The sequence below is a fragment of the Geotrypetes seraphini genome, chromosome 6, assembly GCF_902459505.1.
Source record: "Geotrypetes seraphini chromosome 6, aGeoSer1.1, whole genome shotgun sequence".
NCBI lineage: Eukaryota > Metazoa > Chordata > Amphibia > Gymnophiona > Dermophiidae > Geotrypetes > Geotrypetes seraphini.
This window is the reverse complement of record NC_047089.1, coordinates 45,182,905-45,208,397: the sequence shown is the minus strand read 5'-3', so window position 1 is coordinate 45,208,397 and position 25,493 is coordinate 45,182,905. Positions and strand designations below refer to the sequence as shown.

Genomic DNA, 25,493 nt, shown 5'->3' with positions numbered 1-25,493 from the left:
TTACAGGGTCGGCTTGATGCCGGGAGGACCGGTGTCACCGCTGTGGCAGGAGGGCGCTCAAGGGAAGTGGGAGGCTTCTTAGCCGGCTTACCTGACACTATCGACCCCGAGGAAGGATCAGGCGGTGTCGAGGTAGTCAGTGCCGATTTTAGCGGCGCCGTCGATGGTGTGGCAGACTCCATGGCAGATCCGGTACCGAAAAGGATGTTCTGCTGGATCTGCCTATTTTTTAACGTATGTTTTTTAAGAGTGGCATAGCGGGTGCAGGTGTCAGCCCGATGCTCTGGACCCAGGCACTGTAAGCACCAATTGAGCGGGTCAGTGAGAGAGATCGGGTGTGCACACCGCTGGCACTTCTTAAAACCCGGCTGAGGGGGCATGAATGGAAACACGGCCTCCGCAAAATCAAACCCGGAGGCCTGTATGTTGGCAACAGGCCCCTCCGGGGCCGGCCAGAAAAATAAAGGAAAAAACAAATTTAAGATTTTTTTTTTTTTTTAAGACGAAATAGAAACCCGAAGGGAAAAAAGCAAAAAAGGAAGAAAATTACGCGAGCGGGAAGGCAAAGTAGGATATTTCAACAACCGTTGAAAGCACATGCGTCTTCTTCGCTCCGCGGAAATGAAGAAACTGGGGACCACGCTCTCCTCCGTCGAGCGGGAAGGCACCCGCGCATGCGCGGTGCGGTCAACTAGAACTTTCTAGTTAAAAGTGTCCGTACCGGGGCTCCGTCGGTGACGTCACCCATACGTTAAGAATATGCTGCCTGCTTGTCCTGGGATAATTAAAATTTCTCCCCAGCACACACATAACATAAAGTCATCCATAATTTTGAAAGCTTTGATTTCTTATTGGTCCTTATGAGCACCTCACCTGAAGCTGGAGTTGATGTCAAGGCAGATGAAAAAGCGAGTCCACCTGCTGAGGTAGAAGTAATAGGCAAAGCAAATGGTGTAGCAGAAGCTGAAGGTTTACTGAACCCCAAACTGAAACCGGAAGCTGCAGATGTAGTGGCAGGTGTTACTAAAATAAAAAAAATAATCTTCAAAAGATTGTACTACCAAGACATGTTAGAAATGCATGTCATTTTAAATAATGGGCCTGCTAGTACAGTATTTCCCATCAGTATTATATTCAATAGTTCACAAATTTTAAATAGTTCTTAAAAAAACTTTGACAATAAAAGCAAAATGCTACCTAAACAAACTCCAGTGTATAAAAAGTTCTAAACAAATACAACATGGAAAGCAATTGTGGCAAAGCAAAATAAAGCAGAAGCAGTACGCCAATTGTGTGTGCTGTAATAGCACTGCAATGCTTTACTTCTAGTCTTTATCTTTTCTGAATGGGTAAGAGGAAGGAAGGAGCATTTAGATGACTGGGAACCACAGACAAAGAGGCAGCCCAGGGAAGCTCCTATGCTGGAGGAGCCTCCATAGTCCCAGCAACCGGAGGATGTAGAAATACAAACACCTGAAGCAGGAGAGGATTATCAAGAGGACTGTGTACCTGAAACCATGGAATGGAATGCCCTGCTGAGCTTCCATTGGCAGAAGATATGGAAATTAGTTGAACTGTTTGTTTTTGCCAAGGTTTTTTTTTCTTCTTTCTGCGAGAGTTTTGGTTTATGTCTTCTGGAGTAACTACTTGCTTTTGAGGAAGTTTGATAACAGAGTTCTACTACAATGTTTGTGGACTTGTTGGGACTTTTGAAAGGAAAAGTTTATCCTTTGAAACCTGCCAGTGAATTGTTTGGTTTTGCTAAAGGGTTTTTTTCTTTTCAAGATGGCTGCTGCTGCATGTAGGAGTCCTGCTGCAGTTTAAGCAGGGGTAAAACTATTGTTACCCAGAAAGTTTGTTGAGACATTAAGGTTGGAGGCAGGATTTACCCGTCATCTCAGAGGAGGGTTTTGTGGGTTTTTTGCATTTTGTGCTTACAAAGTGCCGAATTGGCAGATCTATCAGCCTTGTTCTCCTTACAGCATTGAGAGGGAGTGAGGTTTCTCAATGCCTGAGCTGAACTGGGTTTTTTTTGTTAAAAATAACTGAATAATGAAGATGTTATGATTCAGGTCTTGCTGTGGCCAAACATTAGCAGAACTTACCTGGGACATGAACTAAGCACTCAGGGTGTTTGCCAGACCAGGCTGGTGAGAGACAGTTTGATTTTTGTTGTGTGGTTTTTTTTGTTCTATGATTAGCTGAACTACAGAACACATTTTGGGTTTACCTGAATGCCAAATAAATTCTGTTTTGTTTTTGAAAGCTTACTTATTGGATATCATTCTGACTGTTATAAACTAGGTAAGCCCACCACGACAGGGAATTCCTCCTACTTGGGGAAGCACGCTGGGGCCGAATCAGTGGCATATGCCGGTCCCTGCTACCACCTAAGGGACGGCCATGCTACAGTGGATAACCCCGATTTCCCTCCAGGGATAGGCAACACCGGTTTCTGTAGGTGGGAAGAGGCAGGAGCCCAGTTATTGGGGGAGGTACTGCAGATGGGAGGGGGCCTTTCCCCTCTTTCTCTCAAGTACAGCAGAGATGGCACATTATTTTGCCCATGGACTTAGGGACCTTGGCTAAGAAACTGACAGACACTACCCATTCATAATACTCTCTCTCCGGTATAAATTATGTTGGGACTATCAAGGGGATAAATCCTTACAGGCTTTGGCTACTGATTGGTGCATAGAATTGGATGCCAAAGGGATCCACAGATCCAGAAAGCCCCTGATCTCCCACTCTGGTAAGCAATGTACCTGCTAACAAGGGATCAGTAAGGGAAACATCAGCACCTGGGTCCCCCAGATCAGGATCAAGTAGCGCAAAAGTCACAGCAGACTGAGGCAAGGACATGCTCAAAGGTACCATGCCACTAAGACGCTGCGGAGGCAGATTGAGATTGCTCAAGGGGAGAACACTTGTTCTGAAACTCTGACCACAAAAATTTCATAAATTTAGAAAAAGTGTCCGGCAACTAGGGCATAAAATAATCTTTACATTTGCTAAGCTGTGGAGGGTCCGCAGTCTAGCTAATAGAAGTACCAGCCTGTGCCGAGCCTCGAAAGCAACAACGGCCACCCTGTCGGGTTAGCTGAGCATTTAGTCTCCTGCTTCAGCAGGGGAGAAGCTATGTTGAACGCTTTAGCCCATCCCCCAGCTATGCCACACGGCACATGGCGCAAGAATGCTCTAAAAGTGCTAAATATGCACAATCCTGGCAAGAATACGCATTAAGAGAGCCTAAGGACTCTATACTAGTAGGTTTCCAGGCAAAATTTGCAGTTTTGAAGAAGCAGTGAACTATAGGAAAAAAAAAAAAAAAAAAGATTGCTAAAAAACAAAGATGGCCACGGTCAAAAACAATCACGCCAAAATCACAATATTTTTCACATTTCTCAAACTGTAAAAACAACAATTGTAGGATTTTTCAGGTGGAGAAACACAGGGGAACATCCAGAAACACTCATAACCCCACTTTTCCAACCTTCTCCGATGTCTTTCACAGGCTATCAGGCTGTGTACTCACTGTAACCTGACAGGATCTATGCTGCAACCTGCTTTAAGCTCTCACAGTAGCTGGACAAGAAATTTCACTGCCACAATGCTGAGAATGCTTCTACAAAGCTGATCTTTGAGCTGCCAGTCAGACTCCTATGTCTGACTACATCTCCAGTCCTGCAGACCAACGGATGCACACCGGGATAGGTGGAGGCGCGACGATGCAGCTGTACCCTGTGAAACACCGCTGAGCCTCCTAAGGGCACTTAACAGCCTGCGCTCGACCCCTGATTAACAGGGACGGCCCTGAGCTCCAGAGAAAACTATGCAGGCTGGCTAACAGGTACCCTGTGGGATCGGCCTGTCAGCTAAAGACAAGTCTGAATTCTCAAGCATGCAGAGCTTCAAATTCACTCCAAAGACTAAATTTCCCAAAAGGGGACAAAATTGCATTGAGTTAAAAATAATAAAATTGGAGAGAGCAGAACAAACACTCCTGCAGGCACACGTGCAGAAGGTAAGAACTGAAGGTGGAGCTATAACAGAGGCAAAGTGAAAACTCTGGAGTGTATTCCTTCTGCAGCAGCAGATGGCTATGGGGAAATAACCCTATTGTCTAGAATGTCTCACCTACTGCACTGGAAACATTTTTATGGTAAAACTTTTTTTTTTTTTTTTTGTAATTCTTTATTTAAACACTGTTAGCCATCGTTACAACAATATGGCAGAACCAGACAAGCAAAAATACAGTGAATATAAAGTGAAATGCCCCCCCCCCCCCCCCCGCCAGAACCCCTCCCCCCTCCCCCCCTTCCTATCCCTACCTCCCCCCTCCTCCGTAGATCAGGCCAAGATATCCAGCTCCAGTAGGAAGCCGAGTCTCCCCCCCCCTAATACAAGAGGCACCTATCGAGGAGACGGGAAGGGGTAGTGGCCCAAGAGGCTAAGGAGGTCCCATAGCAGGAACAAGTCAGCCCTTACTCCAGTACAGGAAATTCAGAGCCCCCCTCCACTTCCAGGAACCTACCCCACAGACCCTCAAACTGTCGCCTCTGGCGTGTAAGTAGAGCAGAAAGCCGGAATTTCTCACACACCCATCCCAATTTCGTTCGCATCATCGCTACCGTGGGTACCGTGGGACTCTTCCAATGAGAGGCCAACACTAGTCTAGCCGCCGTAAATGCAAGACGCATCAGCTTGTCTTGTGCGTCCTCCACTGCCCCGGGGAGTACCCCCAACAAAGCAGTTTCCGCCCTTAGCAGCAAAGGACACTGCATAAGACGCCCCACGTAGTGGAACACCTGGGTCCAAAAGTCCACAATGCGAGGGCACTCCCACCACATATGAAAGAACGTGCCCCGCAGACCACACCCTCTCCAGCACTCTCCTGTACATGAGGTACTCATCTTGGCGATCACCACCGGGGTAACATACCAGCGCACCAAAAGCTTAAGAGCATTTTCCACCAATTGTGGAGCCACCGCCACGTGGTGTATTCGCAGTGTGATTTGTTCCCATTCCTCTTTCGTATATGTGCGCCCCAAGTCTAGTTCCCAAGCCCTCATATAGGATGTCTTCTGATCTGGGTCAGCTAGTAGTAATCGATAAAGGAGCGAAATGCATCCCCGGCGCACCGGTTCCCCCAACAACATTTCAAACCTCGAACGCTCATAGGAGGTGAGGTCCCCCGCCCTAGCGCGCATAACATAATCCTTTACCTGCAAGTAGGGGAATAAATCACGCTGTTCCAGGTGGAAAGAGGCTCGGACCTCAGGAAACCCACGGATGTGCTCCCCTTCCAACAGCTGGCCAAAACATCTCAGCCCCCCTCGCTCCCACCTGCGAAAAACTCCCCCCTCCCTACCCGGGATGAAGTCCTCCGCATATCTAATAGGCACAAAATGTAGTCCCCTTCCCCTACCTATCAATTTCCTAAGGGCCCCCCCCCAAACCCGCAACGTCCACCGTATAAATGGATTAGAAATAGCAGCAATTTCCTTCTCCCTTAAACCCACCCACGGTAGATAAGACAAAGCGTGGATGTCCCTGGGACCCCCCAAGAGACCCTGCTCCACCTGAACCCATAGCTTGGCCGGAGTCGCATGCCAATCCACAACCGCCCTAAGCTGTGCCGCCCTGTAGTACACTTCCAAATTGGGCAACCCCAAGCCTCCCTCCTCCTTAAATTTGAACATGGCATATCTCGCCACCCTGGGACGCTTTCCCCCCCATATGAAGCGTAAAAGAGACCTGTGCCAGCGAGTAAAATATATTTTAGGAACTTCTACAGGCAGAACCTGAAAGAGATAAAGAAATCTGGGCAGTACCATCATACGCACCACCTCCATTCTGCCCATCCAGGAAAGGTATAAGGGGTCCCATCTATCAAGGTCCTGCCTCAGAGCCTTACCCAAAGGAAGATAATTATGGCAGAACAAAGTATTCCAATCCACCCCAAGCAGGATCCCCAGATACCTAATAGGACCCTTCACCCAGCGGAAGGGGACTCTACTTTGCAGTTCCAGAGCCTCCTCTGCCGGTACCGAGATGTTCAAGATCTCCGTCTTAGACAAGTTAGCTTTAAAGCCTGAGAGTCTCCCATAGTCGTGCATCAAATCTCGCAAGGCCAGAAGCGATCTCTCCGACCCCTCCACTATGGCCAAAATATCATCTGCAAAAAGGGACAGTTTATGCTCGACCCCCTGCACCTGTACCCCCCTCGCCTGCTGTGAAAGACGAATGCTCTGTGCCAAGGGCTCGATCACCAAAGCAAACAACAGGGGAGAGAGCGGGCACCCCTGTCTAGTTCCTCTATGTAACTCAAATGGCTTGGAATAGACCCCATTAACTTTAACACAGGCCATTGGGGTGTGATAGAGTGTAAGAATCCAAGAAATAAACCGCGATCCGAATCCCATCTGGCGGAGAACAGCCTCCATAAACGTCCAATCCACCCGATCGAACGCCTTTTCGGCATCCACCGCCACCGCCACCCAGGGAGACCCTGATCTTCGAGCCTCCCACACCAAATTCAGCACCCGCCTAATACCATCAGCCGCTTGACGTCCTCCTATGAACCCCACCTGATCCGGGTGGATCAGGTCCGGCATATGTGTCGCCATCCGATCAGCCAAGATACGGGCCAGGATTTTAGTATCAATACCCAACAAAGATATAGGACGGTAACTGCCACACATAGTCTCATCTTTCCCCGGCTTAGGGATTATCGTAATCCCTGCTAATCGCATATAGAAAGGCAAGCGCTCCCCCTCTTTCAGGGAATTAAATAATCTAGTTAGCAAGGGTGCAACCAAGGGAGAAAGCTTTTTATAAAACAACCCCGTGAATCCATCCAGCCCAGGGGATTTTCCCGGCTTCAAATGTCGAATCACCCGCAGTACCTCATCCACTGTAATATCCTCCTCCAGCCCCAGAGCGTCTAAGCTAGATAGAGTAGGTAACCCCAACTCTTGTAGATAGGTTTGGCTCTCCCCCAGAGAGCCCTCAAGCTCTGGTGAATAAAGCTCCTGGTAAAACTCCCTAAACCGCCGTTGTATGCCTACATCGTCAGTAATCACCTTACCATCCCGCTCCTTAATAGCCAGAATATTACCCCTTGTTTGTTGTAATTTGACCCTGTGAGCCAAAAGTTTGCTCGCCCTGTTCCCCGTTTCAAAATATTTAAGCCTCAACTTTTCAAGATTAAATTTAACCACCTCATCTTCCAACTTCCCAAGAGCCATTCGGGTTTCCTGGATCCGGAGCCTCAGTTGCGGTCCTCCCTGTCCCCTCTTATGTTGATCCACCAAAGTACGAAGCGTTTCCCGGAGCTGCAATTCCTCCCGCTGTCGGGACTTTTTCTGATAGGCTGCTATAGAGATCAACTCCCCCCGTAAAACCCCCTTTAGACTTTCCCAGATCGTCATGGGGGAGAACTGGTCCACATTATTAAACTCTAAGAAATCATAAATCCCCGTTTCCAGCTGTTGCACTATCTTCGGGTCTCCCAGTAGGGTATCATTTAATTTCCAATACGTATCTCCCCCCCGAGGCCCTCCCCAACTCAGATCCATCCATAACGGGGCATGGTCAGACCACCCAATGGTATCAATCTTAGTGTCTATCAATTTTCCCCCCCAGCCTCTATCCACACATATCATATCTATGCGAGTGTATACCTCATGCACAGGAGAGTAGAAAGTGTAGTCCCTACCCAACCAATGTTGTACCCGCCACCCATCCTCCAGATTAAGGACGTCCAGGAATTTCTTTAGACATTTTCTATCGCCCTTAAGTCTGTCACCCCCCTTGCCCGTGGAGTCCCAATCCGGATTGAGTACCAAATTAAAATCTCCCCCCACTACCAAATGTCCTACCTTAGCTGATAAGATCTTTGACAGGAGAGTTTCAAAAAATTGTCCCTGCTGAGAATTAGGTGCATACAAATTAACCAACGTTACCCGTATCCCATCAATAGTACCAGTCCAGATAATCCACCTCCCACCCTCATCCCTCCATTCCCGATCTAGGACCACCTTCAACTTGTGGGAAAACAAAATCCCCACCCCCGCTTTTTTCCGCTCCACTCTATTTGAAGCCCAGACCCTCACGGGATAATCCCGGAATTGTACAAGTTTTTCCCCCGCTTTCACAAAATGAGTTTCTTGAACAAAACAAATATCAAAACAGAGGCGTTTAACTTCCTTCAATAACAATTGCCTCTTACGTGGCATGTTGAGCCCCTTAACATTCAGGCTACCCACACGTAAAACATTAGCCCCCTCCATTCCAAACCATGAAGGACGTGCTCATCAACCCCTCCCCTCCCCTTGCTATCCCCCGCAGCCCCCCAATCCCCCTCCATCTCAGCCCCTCCCCCCCCATCCCCACCCATCCACCCAGTCTGCCCCACCCCCCTCCCCTCCAGTCCCCTACTCCCTCCCTCCTCATCCCCTCCAAGACTTCAAGTGACCCCACCACTCCATAAAGACACCACCCATGTACCTCCCCCCCCACATTCTCTCATCCCCCATTCAACAAGTTTATGGTAAAACTTTTGATGTATTTGCAAGTACAAGACAAGGGCAGTTGTTTGAATCCCCAATAAATGGCAAAACTGAGCAGTACGCCGAGTCAGCTGATTCAAGGATCCAGCATCTGTGAGGGACTTGGTAGGGAGACCATGACAATAAGTCTCTTGCATGGAAACTTGACGGTCCTGCTGCCACAGAGCTTGAGCACACAGCACTGCGCAGATACTGCTCTCCGCTTCCCCCAGTGAGAGCAGCATTTAACAGCCTTTGCTGCCATGAAAATAAAAGCAAAAAGTACAACTGCAAGTCAGCTGTGCTCGCCCAAAATGGTGGAAATCCTGAGAACGGGTAGATTCTCTGCTAAGGCAGAAGAGATGCTGATAAACTTCTCAAACTGATTTTATTTTTCTGTGAAGAAGAAGAAACGAGGAGAGGCGTTGGGACCTTTCACCACCAGGTGCACCCACCACTTAGCCTAAACATCCCCAAGATCTACTGAACTGGAGGCCCAGAATAGGAGCTACACAAAAGATGAGACCAGGAGCTTGTGAGAGACCATCCACTGCTTGCTGATTATAGATACACTAAATGACCAAACAGCATTCTGTCCTACCTATGTTTAGTGCTATCACTACCTACTTGTAGATGGTCAAAGCCCACAAGTCTCTGGATTCAGCTGCTTTTGATGACAAGAAAAAGTAGTTTACTAGTGCCACATCTTCTGTGGCAAAATTTATTAAATATATCCAATTACATATGAAACATTAAAAATCTCTATCAGGTTTGCTACAATCTGTACGGGAATTGATGGATAAAACAGTGTAGTAGAAAGAAGTAGGTATACAAATCAAATTCAAACGTCATAAGGGAAAAGATCCTCCAGGGATTCAAGACAAAGTTAGACAAGTTCCTGCTAAACCAGAAAATACCCAGGTAGGGCTAGTCTCAGTTAGGGCGCTGGTCTTTAACCAGAGGGCCGCCGCATGAGCGGACTGCTGAGCACGATGGACCACTGGTCTGACCCAGCAGCAGCAATTCTTATGTTCTTATGTCAAAAAAAATTTAATAAAAGTTGTTTCATACCTGCACTAGTTCCTCCTAATGTAAATCCAGTTGCTGGTTTCGCTACAAAAGGTCCACTTCCAAATCCTCCAGTTGCTGCAGAGGTGGTTACTGAAGCAGTAGAACCAAGAGTACCAAAACTGAATCCTCCAGTGGAAGCAGGATTGCTAGTAATAAAAATAAACAGTTACATGTTAAATATAACACAACAACAACTACTACTACTATTCATCACTTATAGAGTTCTGAAAGGCATAAGCAGTGCTGTATATGTTGACATTTAATAGCCAGTACCTTCTCAGAAGAGCTTACAATCTAACTTGGACAGACAGACATGACATATAGGGTTGGGGATGCAGACCCCAAAAGTGAGAGAAGTTAGGAATTGAAAGCACTCTTGAAGAGGTGAGATTTTAACTTGGACTTGAATACTGCTAGAAACAGAGCACGCTGTAGGGATTCGAGCAGTTTGTTTCAGGCATATGGCACAGCAAGACAGAAAGGATGGAGTCTGGAGTTGGCAGAGGTGGAAAAGGGGATAGGAGGGACATAGCTGAGTGGAGCTTGTTGGGGGGGGGAACATAGGGGGAGATAAGTAAAAAGAGATAGTGAGGGGCAGCCGAGTGAATACATTTGTAGGTCAGTAAGAGGAGTTTGAATTGTATTCAGAAATGGATGGGAAGCCAATTAAGTGACTTTAGAAGAAGGGTAACACGAGTATAGCGGTTCTCACAGAATATCAGTCATACAATTGAATTCAGGACAGATTGAAAGGGGGGGAGGGGGAGAGCGGAAACCCTGAGAGTAGCGAGTTGCAGTAATCATAGCCTAAACCAAAATATTTCACAAAATAAGAGATTACTATTAGGATACCATAAAAACATCAAAACAATTCACATATACAACTTATATTTGTTTATATCATAAGAATAAGGAGAATTTATGTCTCACCTGATAATTTTCTTTCCTTTAATCTGATACACTGTTCTGCACAAGTGGGTGTTATCCTCTGCCACCAGCACTTGGAGGTAGAGTTCTATCAGTGACATCACCGGTATTAATTGGTGGTGCCCCTGGAAGGATCCAGCATGCATCTGCCAAAGTAACAGAAGGTCTCTTTTTGTAGCACACCCATGCCCATCAACCAGTCTCGGGATAAGGAACCATGGGTGAAGCTTTACTAAAGAGAAGCAACTTATTCACTTCAGGTATTTTCACAGTATACTATAAGGGATTCTTCAATATGCTTATAAATTTAAGAGAATTTGCATTCTGAGACAATAGTGGCATGGAATCAGACTCCCAAGCCTCCCAGTCTTTCAGACTGAATCTCCTGGTCCAGCAGTGTCCTCATCTGATCGAGGTGCATGCTGAAGTGAGATCCCCTGCGCCACTGCCTCTGTTGCACTGAATGCAGACACTGAGGACCCTTGGCAGTTCAAATAGGCATTCCACTCCTTCTGGGCTCTGCAGCCACCTGTCTGCGCTTTGGCAATGTACCTTTGGAGGGCTCTTGAAAGGGTCTCTTCCCTTGGGAATGCACATCTTGTGGATCCCCAACGCTGTAGGAATCAGAGGCTGTGCTGTTGCATGCAGGACGGAGACACTTCTCGGCCAGCCATCCAGCACAAATCTGGCATTATATAGGGGTAGGAAGGCCTGAGGAGTCCATCCCTGTCAATTTTAACTAAATTTCAGGGATTTTGAGGCAGATGGAGGCTTCAGAAAAAAAAATCCAAGATGGCCACTGCCATTAAAATTGCACCAAACATGGCCCTTGGGGACTTTCCTGAAATACAAAGAAATGCAGGGAAAGGAGTTTTAGAGCTGAGGGACCTTGGCTCTGGCTGCAGAAACCTTGAAAATCTACTTTTGGACACCCACCACCACTGATTTTCCCCATAGACTATAATAGCCTTAACTCACTGTATCATAGAAACATGATGGTAGATAAAGCCAAATGGCCCATCTAGTCTGCCCATTCGCAGTAACCATTAGCTCTCTCTCTCTCTCCGAGAGATCCCACGTGCCTATCCTAGGCCCTTTTGAATTCAGACACAGTCTCTGTCTCCACCACCTCTTCTGGGAGATTGTTCCATGCATCTACTACCCTTTCTGTAAAAGTATTTCCTTACTCTGGAGCCTATCACCTAAACTTCATCCTATGCCCTCTCATTGCAGAATTTCCTTTCAAATGAAAGACTCGACTCATGCGCATTTACATTAAGTATTTAAATGTCTATCATATCTCCCCTCTCTCGCATTTCCTCCAAAGTATACAGATTGAGATCTTTAAGTCTGTCCCCATAAGCCTTATGATGAAACCACATACAATTTTAGTAGCCTTCCTCTGGACCGACTTCATCTTTTTATATCTTTTTGAAGGTACGGCTCCAGAATTGTACTGGACCTTTTCAACTTGTTTGGCCACCTTAAGATCATCACATACAATCACACCCAAGTCCCACTCTTCTGTCATGCACATAAGTTCTTTACCCCTAAACTGTACCGTTCCCTCAGGTTTTTGTAGCACAAAAGCATGACTTTGCATTTCTTAGCATTAAATTTTAGCTGCCAAATTTCAGACCATTCTTCAAGCTTCGCCAGGTCTTTCTTCATGTTATTCACACCATCCACCATGTCTACTCTATTGCAGATTTAGGTATCATCCGCAGAGACAAATCTTACCCGACAACCCTTCAGCAATATTGTTTATAAAAATGTTAAAAAGAACAGGCCCTAGAACAGAACCTTGAGGCACACACTGGTAACATCCCTTTCCTCAGAGCAATCTCCATTGATCACTACCTTCTGTCGCCTTCCACTCAACCAGTTCCTGACTCAGCCCGTCACTTTGGGACCTATCCCAAGGGCATTCAGTTTATTTATCAGAAGTCTGTGTGACATTAAGGACTTGCAAAAACAACTTGAAGATTATGAAAACCGTGGTCGGAGAAAGAATGTAAAAATCATTGGCTTAGCAGAGAATTTGGAAGGGGAGAATCCTATTAAGTTTTTGGAAAATATACTACCTAAACTGTTACAGCTGAATTCGAGGCATCCCCTAGAAATTGAACAAGCACATAGAATTCCAACTCAATGGTCAAATAGTCAGGCAAAGCCAAGGCCACTTATCTTCAAACTTCTGAGGTTCCAGCAAGCCTTTGAAATTTTAAGCTTGGCCAAAGCTGATAGAAACCTTAATTATAAGGGGTCCAAATTACTCTTTTTGCCAAATTTTGCTAAGGGCACTGCAGCTACCAGGCAACAGTTTCTATAGCTTAGACCTCAGTTGAAAGAAAAAGGTCTTAAGTATGGTTTGTACTATCCTGCCAAGATGAGGGTCACGAGTGGAACTAAATCCATTTACTTTGAGGATCCAGAGAAATTAAAAGATTTTCTGACCACTTCGGAGCCAATGGTTACTTAAAAGCTTGTTCAAGAGCAAAAGAAGAAGAGGAGTAAAGTTTCTGTTTCACCAATGTACTGATTTTTTATTTTCTTTAAGGATTTCAGTAAATTGTTTTAATTAATGCTGTTTTGCATCCATAGCTTTGGATAATTTGTTCTATTATATCAGTTTATGATTTTCATTTGATGATTTGAGTGATCTCTGTTATTTTATCCTATTACATTGCTGTATGGAATATGTTCATGTTTATAATTTGTGTGTCCTAAGTTTAGGCTAGAATGCTATAGAGAATTTTATTATTTATTTATTCGATTTTTTAGCCCGTCCTCCCAAAAGAGCCCAGAACGGGTTACAATGAATATATTGCTGCATTAAAATTATAAGTAAGATAGGTACTTAGAAATTCCCTTACTGTCCCGAAGGCTCACAATCTAACTAAAGTACCAGGAAAAATGACAATTAGAAGAGTAATAAAGAAAGAAAATAGAGATAGAGGAGAAAAATAAGAAAATAAACATACTAATAAGATTACAATGATCTAAAGAAATTTGAAAGGTTAAAAAGAGGGGAGATAAGAATAGATGCAGAGGGAGAACCGTTGAAGCAATAGAATTCTGGGGAAATTTAAATGAAATTTGAATGATAAAATAAAATAAGTGGTAAAACAATAAGTGAGATTTAAAAATATATCATAAACTAAAAAGAAATGAAAATTAAATTAAAACAGTCAAAACTGAAGTCCAGCTTGAACGGGCCCCCGAGCCAACCTTTGGTCCGATGGCCGGACTGCAGCTCTCCTCCGTCGGCTCTCCCCTAATTATTTGGGAGGTTTTATATTTTTATTTTCTCTTGTAATACGAGAGTGCAGCTTCTTATTTTTATTGATTATTGCTGTGCTCTCTTTCTTAGATTTTCTTTACTTGGTTTGTGAGGGTTCTGCTATATCTATTTGAAATATTATATGTTTTAACATTGAATGGTATATAATTTGTTTGTTAAGATGGAGGAGTTATGTTTGGTGAAGAATGTCATAAATTAATTGGCACAAGTAAAAACCCTAAATGGATAATAGCCAATAGTATCCTAAAGATAATACAAACAATGCAAAATTGGCTAAAACACCTGGTCCTTGGGGAGAAAAGTCTAAGGAAATGGGGCAGATCTGTAAATTAGTAAACAATGGACATTAGTATGAGCCCTTCATAAGTTAAATAAACGTGGACCTCTGGCTCAGGCAATGTCTCAATAGGTGACCAGCACCAGACCGCAGTCTAAATGAGAATAGCCTCATACATCATATAGTCCATAATATGCCAAAAAATATATATATGAATTACAACACACTCCCAGAACCAAATAGACATTTTTATACCAAGGAGAAGGGGTTAAGTGGGCATAACACATACATACTCTCCTTGAAAACACACCTTGTGAATAAAAACTTTCCTAATACATGAGACAATAAATATAATAAATACTATAAATATAATAAATCCTATAAATATACTGGACCCTATGGTAAACATCTAAGATATAACAGTGTCTGTGTGTAAAGTGCAAGAAAGGGAAATAAATAAGTACCTAATAAATAATTCTAAGGGAAATACAAAGTGCAAGGTGCTTCATGAAATGCAAAATATATGGCAACTTATGAAGGGCTCATACTGATGTCCATTGTTTACTAATTTACAGATCTGCCCCATTTCCTTAGACTTTTTCTCCCCAAGGACCAGGTGTTTTAGCCAATTTTGCATAAATTAATTGGGCCATGCTTTAAATGGGAGTTAACTTAAACTACGGATTCATTTGATTTTTTTTTTTTTTTATTTATTTTATCCTTGCTTTTTGGGGTATTAAATTTACATACCAGCTATGATTATAATATATAAAGATTGCATATATTGTATCTATTTTTGTGATCTTTCAAAGGGGATTCAATAGATATGTTTTATTTTTTAAGGATGATGGGGCGGGATATGAGTTCAGTTTTATAAGGAATCTTTTGAAAAGATGTATGGATTTTAAAACATGTTTTAAAAAAAAGAGAGAAAATATGTTCTTCTTAATGGATGAATTTAACTTTCAGGTTGATTAAATGGGAATTTTACTAGGTTTTTTAAAGTATGGAAAGTTAATTTATTGGTTTACTGTTCATTATTTCTGTATTTGAATAATTATGCAATGGTTATTTTTGTGATTTTTTATAATCTGGGGTGTTTATATTGCATTATTGAATTTTGGGGTTTTATTGAATTATTATCATATTATTGTTTTTTGAGAAGATGGATATATTTATTCTGTTGCCTGGGGGGGGGGGTTATTGTGATTATATGTCCTATGCGTGTTCCAAGACAATCAATTTTAAGGGGAGGTATGGGAGGGTTGGGTTTGTTGTTTTTTTTTTAATATGGATAAAAAGATTGTTCCTGATTCGGGGGTATTGCATCAATTTTATTTAATATTAAATTTATTAGGTGTGCTGGTGTCTAGTCATTTTAATAGAAATAAGTTTTTTGGTCCTCGACAAATCGTCCTCTCTTATCTTCCAGAGTTTCACAGTCAATGTTCTTCGTCATGTGGAATGCGGTATGGACTCCTTTTCGGATGTGGAAAGCCAACCTTAAACAAAACTCTGTATGCTGGAATTGTATGAAGGAGGCCGGAACCCTTGATCATATGCTCTTCCACTGTACTCCAGTCCGCTCCTTCTGGTCTCGCATTTGGGACACTATAAAGCATGTTACTAACTGTTCGGATGAACTTTCCTTGGATATTATAATTCTCAGATCTCAGCACCCCTGCTTTGTTCTTTCGAATTGTCCTCCTAAACTTATTGACACTATGTTGGTGACTGCCCTTATGCATATATTGAAGAATTGGAAATCCTCTTCATCATTGGATTATACTTTTTGGTGGAAATCTTTGTGCATGTATCATAAATTTGAATCATATGCTTATGAGAAGAAAAATATTGCTCGACTATCCATGAACATGACACTATGCAACTCACCTTGGAAATTCTTAGACTCCTATGTTAGTTCTGTTTCATAGACACTCCTGTCTTTCTCTCTTTCTCTTTCTCTCTCTCTTTCTCTCCTTCTCTTTCTTTTCTCTTTTCTCTCCTTCTTTCTTTCTTTCTGTTTTCTTATAAGCAGTCCAAGTACTTTGGATCTCTTAGAAGGTTTCAAACCCAATTACAATTGATTGTAGTTACTGCTATGTTACACTAAGTGTTATTAGTTTCGAGATCCCGGTGTCGTACATGTATCTGAATGCATTTTTGGACTGTATCTTTTCATAAAGCTTAATAAAAATATTGAACTAAAAAAAAAAAAAAAGAAATAAGTTTACATACTATTGTTTGGGTTTATATGGGAATTTAGATGGAGATTAAGATTTTTTCCTTAAATGTCAATGGCCTTAATCATCATATCAAAAAGAAAAAAATGTTAGCTTTCCTTTAAAAGCAAAATGCTGATGTATATTTTATCCAAGAGACGCATCTGTCAATAATAGAATCCAAGAAATTGGTAGGAGGTTGGGTTTCTAAAAGTTTTTTTGCACCAGCAGTGGAGAAAAAGGCTGGAGTTGCCATTTTAGTTAATAGGAAATGTGCAGCTAATTTTCACATGGTTGCCTCAGACCCTTTGGGTAGGTGGGTTCATGTTAAAATGGGCATGGGAAATACTACCCTGGACTTGTTTAATATATATGCTCCAAATACGAGTCAGATGGAGTTTTTTAAAACATTACAACAGTTATTACTACCACTGGCTGCTTCTAATTTAGTAGTGGCTGGAGATTTCAATGCTGTAATGGATCCAATTATTGATAAAAGACCAAGTAGGATTTTAAAATCATTAGGGTTAGATAATTTGATACAATCTTGTGATTTAATAGATATATGGCGTATTCTTCATTTTAATAATCGAGAATTTTCCTTTTGTTCACAGGTTCATAATTCCTTTTCAAGGATTGATTATATTTTTGTTTCTAATAAAATAGTTCAGAATGTAACAAAAGCCATTATAGATCCTATCCTTTTGTCTGATCATGGAGGAGTATGTATTGAGTTACAGTCTGATGAACAAATGTCTTCTAAACCTATTTTGAGATTTGATAATAATTTGATTGCTGATTCAAAATTCCTTGATAGTTTTAAATTTAAAATGATTAAATTTTTCCAAATTAATACCTCTGCAGATATAAATATAGAAACGCTTTGAGATGCATTTAAAGCAATTATGAGGTAATATTATTTCATATTCGGCATATGTTAGAAAACAACTTAAAAAACAATTTTTCGATTTAGAGAAAGAAATTAAGATGTTGGAAAGTAAATTAGATAATAAGTGGGACAAAATACTTTACAAATTTTATTAAAAGCAAAGGCCAAATATAATGAGTTGTCTTCTCAATTTGTAAGGAAAGATTTGTTTTATCAGCAAACCCAATATTATGGAAACTCAAATAAGGCAGGGAGACTACTAGCAAATTATCTTAAAGCAAAAAAGAGGAAAACAAAAATTATTGCAATTAAAGATAAATGAGGAGATACACATACTAAAATTGAAAATATTTAACAATTTTTTACTTTCTACAAAGACCTGTATTCTTCTGAATCTTATGGAGATAGAGAAAAGGATGGTTTGGAATTTTAAAAGTTAATTAATGGGCCAAAGATTCCTGATCATATAAAAAGAAGTTTAGAAGAACCTATATCTTTAAAAGAATTAGAAACAGCATTGAGGTCTCTTAGAGTTGGATCCGCTCCAGGTGGTGATGGTTTTACTGTAGAGTTCTATAAATCGTTTCAAAATACTCTTTTACCATATTTGTTAAATTTATATCAGTATCAACTGACTAAAGGTTGCATTAAAGGTACTATGGCTGATTCTTTAATAATAGTTTTGCCAAAGCCAAACAAAGATTCTACTTTGGTCTCAAACTACAGGCCTATTTCGTTGATAAATGTGGATGGAAAACTTGTTGCTAAACTATTGGCTTTAAGATTGGCTAAAGCTCTCCCTTTTATTATTGATGTTCACCAAACAGGATTTGTTGCAAAAAGACATTCTTCTAATAATACTAGATTGGCTTTTCATACTTTAAATTTAACAAAAAACATTAACGATCCGGCATTTTTAATTTCTTTGGATGCAGAAAAAGCCTTTGATCGAGTGGAATGGACATTTATGTATCAGGCATTAGATGGTTTGGTATAGGTTCTGGTTTTATTCAAATGATTCAGACACTGTATAGCTCTCCTGGTGCAAGATTATACATTAATAATAATTTATCAGATTGGTTTAACTTGCAAAGGGGGGTTAGACAGGATTGTCCTTTATCTCCTTTGCTTTTTGATATTGTTCTGGAACCCTTGTTGATAGCCATTAATTAAGCAAAGGGGATACAAGGTATTCCTTATTCAAATTGGGAATATAAACTCTCTGTCTATACAGATGATATATTGCTTTATTTGAGGAACCCAGAATCTTCCATTCCATGTTTACTTGAGTTGATAGAGCAATTTGGACAGTTTTCAGGATATAAGATCAATTGGAGTAAGTCTGAAGTTCTTCCGCTTAATGTCCACTGTACCAAAGGTTTATTTGACTCATTCTCATTTGTTTGGAAAGAAGATGGATTAAAATACTTAGGTATAACTATTACAAACACAATTGAAGATACAGTGAAAGAGAATGAAAAATTTTTATTAAGGAAAATATCAGAAATGTGTGAGCAATGGAATCCTTTACATCTTTGTTGGTGGGGGAGAATACAAACTATTAAAATGATGATACTGCCTGTGGTTTGTTATCAAATGAGTATGATACCAATTTTTTTTCAGAGATCCTTTTACAAAAAGTTAAATGGTATTCTTACAAAATTTGTTTGGCTGGGTAAAAGGCCTAGAATTGCTTTAGTATCTCTACAAAAGACAATTGTGGAGGGAGGGGTAAATTTTCCAAATTTTTATAGGTACCATCAAGCCTATATTTTAAGACAGGGTATGTATTGGGTCCTCCCAGAGCTCATGGAGAATGTCCCAGATTGATTGTATTTAGAATGGCGACTTCTGTTTCCTTTACATTTGTCTCATCTTCTTAGTATAAAGTTGCCTAGGAAATATAAAGAAAATAGAATTTTAATAGATACATGGAAAACTTTACGCTATGTTAGTAACTTATTGCCCAATCCAATTTCTAAATCATTAAATCAATCCATTTGGCTAAACTCCAAATTAAAATTGGCGGATTTCAAATTGTCTGGAAGCATTGGATTATTGCAGGTACAGTGGTGCCTCGCACAGCGAACGCCTCGCACAGCGAACGCTGCGCACAACGAACTTTATGTCTTGATTCGTACAACGGACTTCGTTTCACACAACGAAGTCCGGGGTTCCTGCGGGGTTGGATCGCAGCGGGGTTGGTCGAGCCGCGAGGGTAGTCTCCTTCTCCTTACCTGCCCTGTCGCAACACACAGCCGAACGGAAATCTTCCCGATGTCAGCGCTGACGTCGGAGGGAGGGCTTAAGCAAAGCCCTCCCTTCCTCCGACGTCAGCGCTGACATCAGGAAGACTTCCGTTCGGCTGTGTGCGGCTGCGGCAGGGCAGGTAGGAAGAAGGCAATGGCGAACGAAAGAGGGGGGAGGGGGCGGTCCACCCCGAAGAATGTGCACAGCTGGTCAGGTCCCCCGATCGACCGACAACAGGCCCGGCCGACAAACCTCCCTGCCCTGTAGCCGCGAATCTAAATTACCTCTTACAGCAGCTTCAATAATCCAGCTGCTGTAAGAAGGTAATTTAGATTCGCGGCTACAGGACAGGGAGATTTGTCCGACCGGGCCTGTTCTGTTGTCGGTCAGGTGCAAAAGCGCCACAAAGGTGGAGGCAGGGAGGGAGGAAAGGTGGAGTGGAGAAGAAAAGACGCTTAAGGGGGGAGAAGGCCGCTGAAAGCACATGTTGGAGCAGGGGATGAGAGGGAGGGAGAGAAGGGGAAATATTGGACAAGGGCAGAAGGGATGCTAAATCATAGGGTGACAGGCAGAGAGAACAACAGGAAAAAGAGTGGAAGCAATCTTGAACCCTGAGGGTGAGGGCAGAGAGAGGTGGTGAGATGATTGATCATGGGGAGAGGGACAAAAGGGAATAGAGATGGGATAGGAAGATAGTGGAAGTAAAAGGACAGGGAGATGTATGTTTTTAGATGTATCTAAATAAAAATAATAACAAAAAATTTATCTTTTTTATGTCATCTTAGCATATTTTATGCTGCAGAACGAATTATTTTTTTTTACATGTATTCCTATGGGAAAACGCGTTTCACATAACGAACGTTTCACATAACAAACTTGCTCCTGGAACCAATTAAGTTCGTTGTGTGAGGCACCACTGTATATGTACTCTGAAGGATGTTATTTTAAATGGTAAACTGCTTGATTTTTCACAGTTGCAGCATAAATATGGTTTAAATAAACTACAAAGTTTTAAAACAGGGGTGCCCACACTTTTTTGACTCGCGAGCTACTTTTAAAATGACCAAGTCAAAATGATCTACCAACAATAAAATTTAAAAAAAACACAACGCACACTGTACGCATAGAATTGTTAATTATCATTCCTATTCCGGGGTTTTTTCAAAGAGGTCAAAGCAGATGACTCTATGCACTGTCACTTTAGTAACAACCATACAAAAATAGACAAATACCCAACCCCTCCATTTTTACTAAACCACAATAGCAGTTTTTAGCGCTCCCTGCGCTAAAAATCACTATTGCGGTTTAGTAAAAGGGGACCATATTGTAAAATATAGACAGCAGATATAAATTCAGGCACATTTTGATCACTAAATTTAAAATAAAATCATTTTTCCTACCTTGTCTGGTGATTTCATGAGTCTCTGGTTGCACTTTCTTCTTCTGACTGTGCACCCAATCTTTCTTTCAGCCTGTATGCTTCCTCTCCTCCACACTTCATTCCCTCCCCCAACTTTTTCTTCCTCTCTCCCTGACCTTTCTTTCTTTCTCTCTTCATGTCCCTTTCTTTTTTTCTGTTTCTCTTCTTTCTTTCTGTCTCCCTGCCTGCCCCCTTTCTTTCTTCTTGCCCTTCCCCAAGCCACAGCCACTGCCATCGGGGAACAGGACCCAAACCGCCACCAATGGATAACAGGCCCCAAAGACTTCGCCACCCTATGCTCTCCCTGCTTCGGGCCGACCAGCATTCCTCTCCCCGACATCAATTCTGCCGTCTGAGGGGAAGTTCCACCCAGCCAGGCAGCGATTGGCTGACCCGAACTTCCTCTTCAACGGCAGAATTGACGTCGGGGAGAGGAAGACTGATCGGCCCATAGATCGCCAAGGCAAAGTGAGTCCTGGATAATCGACTCACTTTGCCTTGGCGAGCTACCGGTCGATTGCGATCGACCTATTGGGCACTCCTGTTTTAAATGGTTGCAACTGAAGCAGGCTATTCAGGAGGGGGTTCCCTGAATGGAAAGATCTTAATACTCAGTATAGTCTGGAATTCCTATGCTTTCAGGCAGATTTCTTGGGACACCAAGCCGCGCAGTGGTATAAATTGTTATATGGATACTTGAATAAGAAACAAAAAACTGGTCTTAAAGACATTTGGAGCATTGAGATCAAGCACCAAATTTCTGCTTCTCAATGGCCACGAATTTGGTCTTGGAGAATAAGATGTACAATGTCAGCATCTATGAGACAAACTTGGTTCTTTTTATTGCATAGAGCTTTTTGGACCCCAGTTCATTTACATAAGTTAGATAGCTCTAAGTCTAATAGATGCTGGCACTGTAATCTAGATGCTGGGACTTTGGATCATTTATTTTTTTTTGTCCTTGTATCAATGCCTTTTGGAAGTCAATTTGGTCTCAAATTAATTCATTGTTAGAAAATCATGTTGCCCAATTTTATTTGGAACTTCTATGAGATTAAAGAGTCAAATTTCAGCAAGTAATAATAAACTTCTTTTAATAATGACAGGGGTTGTCATTCAGAATATTACCAGAAATTGGAAAGATTCCACTAGGCTTAATTACTCCTTTTGGTGGAATTCATTATGTCATATCTATAAAATGGAAAGAATACTTGCTATTCAGAGAGGGAATTATAACAACTTTAAAAAGAAATGAGGGCCATTGATTGCATATTCTAATGATTAGACACCTTAGACATCTTTTTATGTACAAGAGTATAATTACTGTGGGATGGAGGATATAAGATGTGAATTTTATGATTCATTGTTATAGTAAGGGATGGGAGCAGGGAGTTCTTTTATATACTTATGAATCTGTTGTTAAGATTGTCAAGTGATTTGTTTGAGTTCTTTGACATAATATTATACACTTGTTGTAAAAACTAAAAATGAATAAAGATTTGGAAAAAAAAAGAAGTCTGTGTGGAACACTGTCAAAGGCTTTGCTAAAATCTAAATACACCACATCTAGCACACATCCTATATCCATTTCTCTGGTCACCCAGTCAAAGAAACTGATCAGATTTGTCTGAGAAGACCTACCTCTAGTGAATTCATGTTGCCTCCGATCCTGTAATCCACAGGATTCCAGAAACTTGACCATTCTCTGTTTTAAAAGTGTTTCCATTAATTTGCTTACCACAGAAACCAGACTTACCAGCCTATAATTCCCTACTTCTTCCTTACTTTCACTTTGGTGGAGAGGGACCACATCCACCCTTCTCCAGTCCTCCGGTACCACTCCCGACTCTAGAGACTCGTTGAAAAGGTTAGTCAGCAGAGCTACCCGAACTTCCCTAAGTTTCTTCAGCACCCTCGGATGTACACTATTTGGCCCCATCACTTTGTCTACCTTTATTTTAGCTAGCTCCTCACGAACACAACCCTCTAAAAACCATGTGCCTGCCTGCTTCAGCTCAGGAGTACAGATAGGATAAATGGAGAAGAACGTAGACTCACAGGTTCACCAGACAAACTTGGTCTTCAGGCTGCCTGTCGAACTGAGCTTCAAACCTCAGAAAAACTCAAGCCATGAAGGGAGAGAGGACTACGCAGAGGACTATTAATCTCAGCCAAGCTGGTAAGGAGCCAAACAGACTGCACTCACACTCCTGATAAATCAGGGATGCAAAAAGCTAAGCAGGAACAGCCCCTGAGCTCAGAAAATACAAAAGTAGGCTGACTAGCTAAGTGTCTCTGAAGGCTGATTCTGCTAGCAGCAGACTTCCACAGCGCGAGTCTGCGTCTTCTCTCAGGCAGAGGTCCCAACAAGTAGGAACTCTGGGTACTGAGCCTCTAACTGAACACACACACAAAAAAAAAAATCCCTAAAAATTCTAAAACCGCAGAACAGAAACTTCTGAGTACTGGTAACTTGCTTACAGAAAAATAATTGAGGGACAGGAACTCCTGGGAAGGAGGCTGAGCTCGAAAGATTGACAGCATTCTGCAAGCAACTTGAGGGTTCAGATGTAAAACCCTAGCATTCAGGACCACTAGACATATTACACTAGAAACTCATTTGACTATATTTACATGTAACTGTGCTGATCCTGAGTGCCCTGCGCTGGTGCCTGATCACGTACATAGCCTAAACACTCCATGGCATTAGGTTCAAAACATTGGTCTGTATATTAGGAAATAGTGTTAGGGATTTTTAGAAACTACCCTAGAAATTTTTACTACTGTTTGCCCTTTATCTGTTTTGCTCTGCTGAATAAACACTGCCTTTTATAAACTTCTAAAGGTGAGTTCCTACTTTTTATCAGTAGCAGGAAGGGGTTTGTGAATTCAAGGACTTATGGACCCATGCCCAAAACCTAAACACCACTCCTGAAACCATTAGCAGACCAAATTTAAATAAGTCAGACAGCCCACAGCATGTTTTTGGGTTTGTTTGTTTTTTGTTAAGGCTATCCATTGCATTTATCATAAGAAAAATAACACCTGGACTATGGCAGTATTGAGGGTTGGTTCACAATGTCTCCAGACCATCAGGGATTTTTTTAGGTTTCCCAGGCTCAACCAAGGTGCCACAGCGTGCTTCTTTTTGGGTTTGTTTGTTTTTTGAACTTTTCCTCTCAGTCCAGAGTAATGAACAGCAAATTACCGCCACGATTTTAACATGGCATGAATTTGCATGCTCATTACTCTGAGCATGCCAAGTGCCATACTGATTTTTATGTAATGGATTTGTCTTAAAGTTCCCCATACTGTAGATCTTCTGAGTATCCCCCACCAGTTCTAATGTGCCCTATTCTTAAATATGATTTATTCTTATCTTTCACAAAAAAAAAAATCCTCTCAATCTCCACTGCATTAATCCAGTGGCCCTCAACTCAGTCATCAAGACACACTCTGTTATGAAATGCACAAAACTAACCCATTTGGAGAAATTGCACCTACCAAGGTTTTCAGGATGCTCACAATGCATATATACATGAGATGGATCTCTATCCAATGGAGGTAGTACATGTAAATTCATTGTGGGATCCTGCAAACCTGATTGACTGGGTTGAATTTTTTTTACCTCTTGTTTTCATACATTTAAGCAAACTAAAACAGCAACCACTTTACTTTGATATATTACTTTCAAAAAATGCAGTGCTCCAATATTCTATCAACTATAAAGCATTAAGAGACCAATAACTTTCTGCCTTTAAGGAAAAAAAAAACACATTTATGCAAACAGTCATATAGAGAAATAAATGGCTACTCTAGGAAGTGAAAACAAATATCTAATACAGCCAAACCCCCCTTTTAAATCAAATTGGCAAACTAGTGTACTTTGCCAGTTCTCCAATATTTTTTACCTCCTATGCACAAATTCAACCCTTAAAATTAAAGCTATGAGTTTACAAGACTAAGGGCAGAATGCAGAAAATTCCCATACTATAAAGCCCATTAACATGAAGACAACACCAATCAATCTTCTCTCCAAACCATATGCCATAATCCTACACCTACATAAACCCTAATGAAATAATTGTATGGCCATGCTCTTCTAAATTGTAAACAAACAAGAAAGGGAAGAAGAATTGCCTCAATATGTGTCAAAGAAAGGCAAGTGAGAAGTCATAAAACAACCAAAGGGTACATTTATTCATATCAGGTAAACGTGCTAAAATTTTGTGAATAAATGTACCCTTTGGTTGCTTTATGACATCTCACTTGCCTTTCTTTGTTCTTCTAAATTGTAAATCATATTAAACTCCTTCTAAGGCATATTAGTAATCCATATATATTAATGTCATGTAACTTACTGGGTTGGGAGCAATTCTGATTTGCAGGCATGCTCAGCACAACCAGCATAAAATCATATGCACACTATTTGTGCTGAGTAGCCCAATAAAAAGAGGAGGAACTGTGCCTAGAACCCGAGCACAAGGGCTAAGTGGCACAGCTCTCCTGTGCGAGCCCAATACAGGTCCTGATTGCCAGTGCTTGAAGCAATTTATTTGTGGTTTGTTTGGGGGATTTTTG

The 25,493-nt window shown here is 41.7% G+C and overlaps 1 protein-coding gene across 2 annotated transcripts in view; it reads right to left on the bottom strand.

Annotated features, from left to right (window-relative positions):
• The window catches only part of NUP58 (nucleoporin 58), a 157,448-nt gene that overhangs the window by 130,788 nt on the left and 1,167 nt on the right, over positions 1-25,493 (bottom strand). For both annotated transcript variants that reach the window (XM_033948332.1, XM_033948331.1), the window contains exons 2-3: positions 9,624-9,769; positions 874-1,023 (exon numbers count right to left, since the gene is read on the bottom strand). In XM_033948332.1, the coding sequence (XP_033804223.1) occupies positions 874-1,023; positions 9,624-9,769 (296 nt within the window). The remainder of the gene's footprint in view (positions 1-873; positions 1,024-9,623; positions 9,770-25,493) is intronic.